General features: G+C 44.2%; 1 protein-coding gene across 1 annotated transcript; it reads right to left on the bottom strand.

The window, feature by feature from the left end:
* Positions 1–458: 458 nt before the first annotated feature.
* dact2 (dishevelled-binding antagonist of beta-catenin 2) lies at positions 459–5153 on the bottom strand. The gene is made up of 4 exons (XM_052080061.1): positions 4709–5153; positions 3394–3526; positions 3006–3296; positions 459–2718 (listed from the first exon to the last, which is right to left on the bottom strand). The coding sequence occupies exons 1-4, from the start codon at positions 4979–4981 to the stop codon at positions 860–862; spliced, it is 2556 nt and encodes an 851-aa protein (XP_051936021.1). The 5' UTR covers positions 4982–5153; the 3' UTR covers positions 459–859.
* Between the last annotated feature and the right edge of the window lie 273 nt (positions 5154–5426).

Below are 5426 nucleotides of genomic sequence, written 5' to 3'. Positions count from 1 at the left end.
TGATTATTTTAAAAGTATAAGGCCAAACTCAGACATTTTAGCTGTAACTCACTTACTGTCATTGCAATGTCCATTCATGTGTGGTGATTGTTAGTTTTAGCAAATGTGTTTACTTTCTTTTGAATATCTGAGTGCTGTTTCACCCCACTAATTAAGTATGACCGCCTGGGTCGAATGTTGAATCTGCTATTTCTTAAGCCAGCAGATGGTCTGAATCAGGAAACCAGATAAGGAGCTGTTCCAGATATATGTGCTAAATTAGTTAGCCTCAGCAGGATGTTTGTTAGGATCAAGACATTTCGTTTTTAAATGCACGATAGCCGATAGGAATGTTGCTTACTCACATCTAATGGCTAATAGTTCAGGCAAAAGCCGTCTCAATCAAATCCATAGTCACCTGTGATTCTATAAATTAACGGTAAAAGTGAAGGGCGTATTAAAAGGCCAATGCAACATGATTCAATATTCATCAATTGATAGTTTATTATAAGAAACATTGATTGTTAGTCAGAGAAAATCAATATTTGCTTGAAATAATGTCAGATTTATTTGCCAATGTACACATTTTTATGATTATTATGAAATCTTCAACATGACAGGTATGACACATGCATTGAGAAAAGAATTATAATAAGATATACTGTATATTTACAAATAAATGTTATACAAGCATGCTTTTACAACAAAAAAATTACAACACACACACACACACACGTTTTTTTTTCTCCAATGAAAACACAATGAAAAACAATCAGTGCCCTGAAAAAAGAAGGCTGCAAGAGGTGAGATCGTTCTGATAAAGTTCATGCGGTTCTTTGTTTTTTCCTCAGTGACAAATATGTTGCCTCAGGTAACTGTATTACACCAGGGTCATGACCTTCAGTGAGGCAGGCTGAAAGCGGCGAATCTTCTTTTTCAGGGCTCGTGAAGCTTTGATGCGGCAAGCTGAGGGCTCGAGTCGTGGGAGTTGCTGCAGGGTCTTTCCAGCTGCAGTGGGCCCCACAGAAGCTTGGGCCCATACCAGGTCACCCTCCTCCTCAAGGCTATCCAAATGGTCTCCCTCCTCCATGGACAGACTGCTGTCAGAATCAGAAAAGGATTGGAAACTCTGGCTGGATTCACTATCCCCAAAGCGATTGGTGGTGTTATCGCTCATCTCCCCGTCGCTGCTTGCGGCAATGGTGGAGTGAAACAGTGACATGCACTCAGCCGAGTACTCGGACTCGCATCGAGGTGGGTAGTGGTTGGACATATGATAGGGTGCTGGAGGGTATTTGGCATTGAGTTTGGTATTGAATGAGTTTGATGACATAGAAGGCATGAAGCAATGATGAGGTCCTATCCAATGGCCTGACTTGGCACTCATATTGCGGTATAAATGCACACTCCCTGGTTCTTGTGCAAAGACTTCTTTTGACCTCTGACGTTGAGCAGACAAAGCTTGGAACTTCTCCCCATCAAATAACCACCTGGCAGCCGCTTGCCTCTTCTTCCTCTGCTCTGCAGTCTGCTCATACTCCTCACATTGCAATCTGCGGCTTTTGCTGCACTTGGTAGCAGCTGGAGCAGGGTGTGTCTTTGGATGGACATTGTGGGTGTAGATTATTCCAGGGCCACACTGGCTTGAGTCTGAGCCTGAACCTTGCTTGTGCTCCTCAGTTGGAGAGCAGGGGTATTTATGTATGATCTTCCCCTTTCCTGGTCTTCTTGGATCGCCCTTGCACCCGTTGGATTCTCTAGTTCGTTCGGCAGATGAGCAGAGGTGCTGTTGCCTCAAAGCTCGAGGTCTCTCACCGGTCCTTCGTCTGAATTTCACGGCTTTGGCTTTACGATCAGCTTGTCTCACCTTGACCCTCTGAGTTCCAGCAGGTACAAATTTGGCATGGACAAACTGGGGGGAGCCAGTGTGGTCATTTTGCACCTCGACGATTTGACTCTCCTCTGCGCTTGAACTGTGAGACAATACTGGTCCGTGAGCCTTCTTCTCAATGGGACTTGTTTTTAGGCAATTTCCACATGCCTTTTCTGTTTGGCCTCTGGGTACAAAACCAACATGCGTATTTTCTGTCTTGCTCAGGGATGAAGCAGTGACCTCATCGGAGCTGTACTCCCTCATTACAGCAGGATAGGAATGCCCATAGGAAACCTCCTGAGGTCTCAAAGGCTGTTGGTGGCCTGCATTATCAGTTGTCTCTTGACAGGAATGCGTTATGCAGTGTCTCTTCTCTTCGTTATCTAGCAGTATGATGTCTGCGGCTTGAGTTGGGGGAGGTTGAGGAAGAGATACTTGTTTCTGAGGAAACACAGTTACGACTTCAGGTGGTTTCCTTTGATAGGTGCCGTGTGTCTGCATAGCCTCTGGTGCCATTTGAATGTGGGATTTGTTGGAGCTGCCCTGGAGGAGCTTGTCAATGTAACCCAGGGTCTTGGTATCATAGCCCATTTCAGTACTCTGGATTGTGTCAGAATCACTCGCCGGAGGCCTGTCGGCATTTCCAGCTATAACTGATTCCCCACCATGAAAAAAGATAGGACTTTGCAGGGCGACAGCATGCAAGGGGCTTGGGTACGGATACCATTCAATTCCATTTCGGGATATCAAATTGCTCTGGAATTTAGGGTCCGTTGCAGGGATCTTGGGAATTGGGCACATCGGTGGTTTCTTAGCATCCACTGGTTTATAGCTCAGTGCTTCAGTTATCATCTTGTCTAGGTCACCTGGGAAACACAGCAAGCATAAAACAAGAATTAACATTTCATATGACATATGACATATAAATTATGTGAGAGTGCATATATAGACAGCATTCAAACTACATTACTAGTCAGTGTACTTCTGCCAGTAAATAAAATGAGAATTTTCATCTCAAAACGGCCCGTTATTATTGGATCTCATTCAATAAAGCATGAGTACCTAATGTTGTACTATGCGAGTTTCAGTTCATTTGATTATGTGTTTTTAATGCGGCATCAAAGAACAACGCGAGTGCTCAAGGAGCGCCTACCTGTTGACACGGGTCTTGGCCGTCCAAGTTCGGTGACAGTCGAGTTTGCTCTGATCCTCCTGCTTCCCAGATGAAGGCCTATTGCCCGGGTAGGGTTGGAGTGGGTTGCACCTTCATCGGCTGAGCGACGACGGTACATGTCAGGTTGTAATGGTGGGTTAACTTGAGAATTAACTGTACTTGTGGAAGGGAGAAGAAGACTTGTTTGTGAGGATGACAGACACTCACTGTACACAGAGGTACAGGAGTTTGACAAGGAGCAAGAGCCACCATCACTGAGCTCATAGAAACCTGGGGAGAGAACAATTACTTAATAGCAAAACTGAATTTACTCTTTGCTTTCCTCTTAAATGTAGAGAGTCCCGTGGGGTAATGTGAGTGCACACACCTGAACTTGGTCTGCTGTCACTCTCCAGTTGCTCATTGGAGGCCTTGCTCACATCCAGCTTCAGCTCACTTATTTGTTGGTCAAGATGCTGCAGGTGAGTCTTCAGTCCTACGTCTTGTTTCCGAAGACGAGACTGTAAGAAAAACATATTCTTTCAGACAAACCCATTTATATACTGTTTTAATGTTTGGTGCTTTTTACCGCCTTTATTACCGATTTGTCTTACTGTTTATTGTGCATGTTAAATTGCTCCATGTACAGCACTTTGTATGCAGCGATGGCTGTTTGAAAGTGCTCTATAAATACTGTTGACTTGACTTAACTTGTTGACTACAGCTAAGATATATAGATATATTTGGGTATTTAAAAAAAAAAACAGAAACACACAAAGACAACTACTGTACAGCCCTTCGAAAAAGAGGCACTACTCAGCCGTGGCTGATGATTAACCCCAGCAGGACATGAGGGAGCATGGAAAAGCAGTGGTGGGTAACTCATTTCTCCCCCACAGTAAAGGCTGCCCATTGTGTCAACTGCTTAGAGGAGTAAAGATTGGGGGCTGGGATGCAGGAGTGTTTACTTTGCAGGCAAGGCATGGCATTCACTGTTACAGTTAATGAGGAAGAAAATAAATATACTTTTAAATCAGGTTGATTATATAACTCATAGATTTATTTTCCGACACCGACAAATGTTTGGAATATAAAGCAAAAATGTAACTCCTTGACTAAATTTCAGTAGATGTCTCCTGTAATTTAAGATGGGATATGAAGAGATTTATTTTTTAGGTTCAACCCTTATTCATCACAAGTACAACACAGCAAATCATTGGATAGTCCCTGCACTTCCTGAAAATTAGTATAACAGCAGCACACATGGCAAAACTTGTCAGGGCTAGGACTTTGCTTTGCCAGTTGTCACAAACACTCGTGGGCAGCACTGACTGTCACTCTTAACAAATGAAAGAACACACCATCCCTCATTTTATTGCTTTGTATTTCCTGGCATTAGTGGTTAACGATTGCGACTGACACCCCCTGCCCCTGCAGTCTACACCACATACACAATACTTTGCTACAGCAATGAACCAGATTTATGACTCCAGTCCTGCTTCCTACCTCCAGCCGTCTGCTTGAAAGTTTCCTAATAAACCAAGGTATGCGAATCAGCTGACTGATAAATCGATACTAAAGTTTTTACATTCTAAGGGGTGAATGTTTTCATTATCTTAAAATGAACTCATCAGATTGCATCAACGTGTCAAACATCTATCATAACTAATCCATTTTGTGACTGCATTTAAGCAAGTTCCTACCAGCTGTTGCTTCAGAGCTGTGAGGGTCGCTTCCAACCGCTGCTCCTCGGCCCCCATCTTCTTGGCGTCCAACAGCCCGGCGTGCATGCGACTGACCGGTTCTTCCCGGTCTACATTGAGCGCCCAGTTTACCATGTCACCCTGTCTGTCCCGAAGCAGATGGAGCTCTTGCAACCCGGCCAAGGCGGCCTGGAGCCTCTCTCCTACCCTGCTGCGGTCCATTCCCACGGCGGCGCTTATCATTCCCACGCATGAACCCTTAGCGCTCAGCATGCTGAAAGGTAGACACCATGCATATCCAGACACTTCATACAATGAAGAAAAAGTCTCTAAGACGGAAGGGCAATGACTTGTTTGGTCTATGTCTTACTCTTCACTGCTGCTGTTGACTTTCTTGGTTTTTAACCTACCTGATGGAGATACTCCGGAGCTCACAGGAGGGATTGAAGCTCCCCCCACAGACCAAATGGGCTCGCTTCCTATTGGCTGGCCCCCGGGCCCCATTCAACATCTGGTTTTAATCTTCCTTTTCAAGTGCTCCACAGAGCTGCCAGGCCACGCACCCAGATGCAACTAGTACGCCATAAAGTGTTATTGAGCTATTTCCATTTTTCATTCTACATCATTCCCTTTATTCTGACGTTATTCCTATCAATAATATGAACTTACCACTTTGCACACACATCTATCTATCTATCTATCTATCTATCTATCTATC

The sequence above is a fragment of the Hippocampus zosterae genome, chromosome 11 (genome assembly GCF_025434085.1).
Source record: "Hippocampus zosterae strain Florida chromosome 11, ASM2543408v3, whole genome shotgun sequence".
Taxonomy (NCBI): Eukaryota; Metazoa; Chordata; class Actinopteri; order Syngnathiformes; family Syngnathidae; genus Hippocampus; species Hippocampus zosterae.
This window is presented reverse-complemented; position numbering and strand designations above follow the sequence as displayed.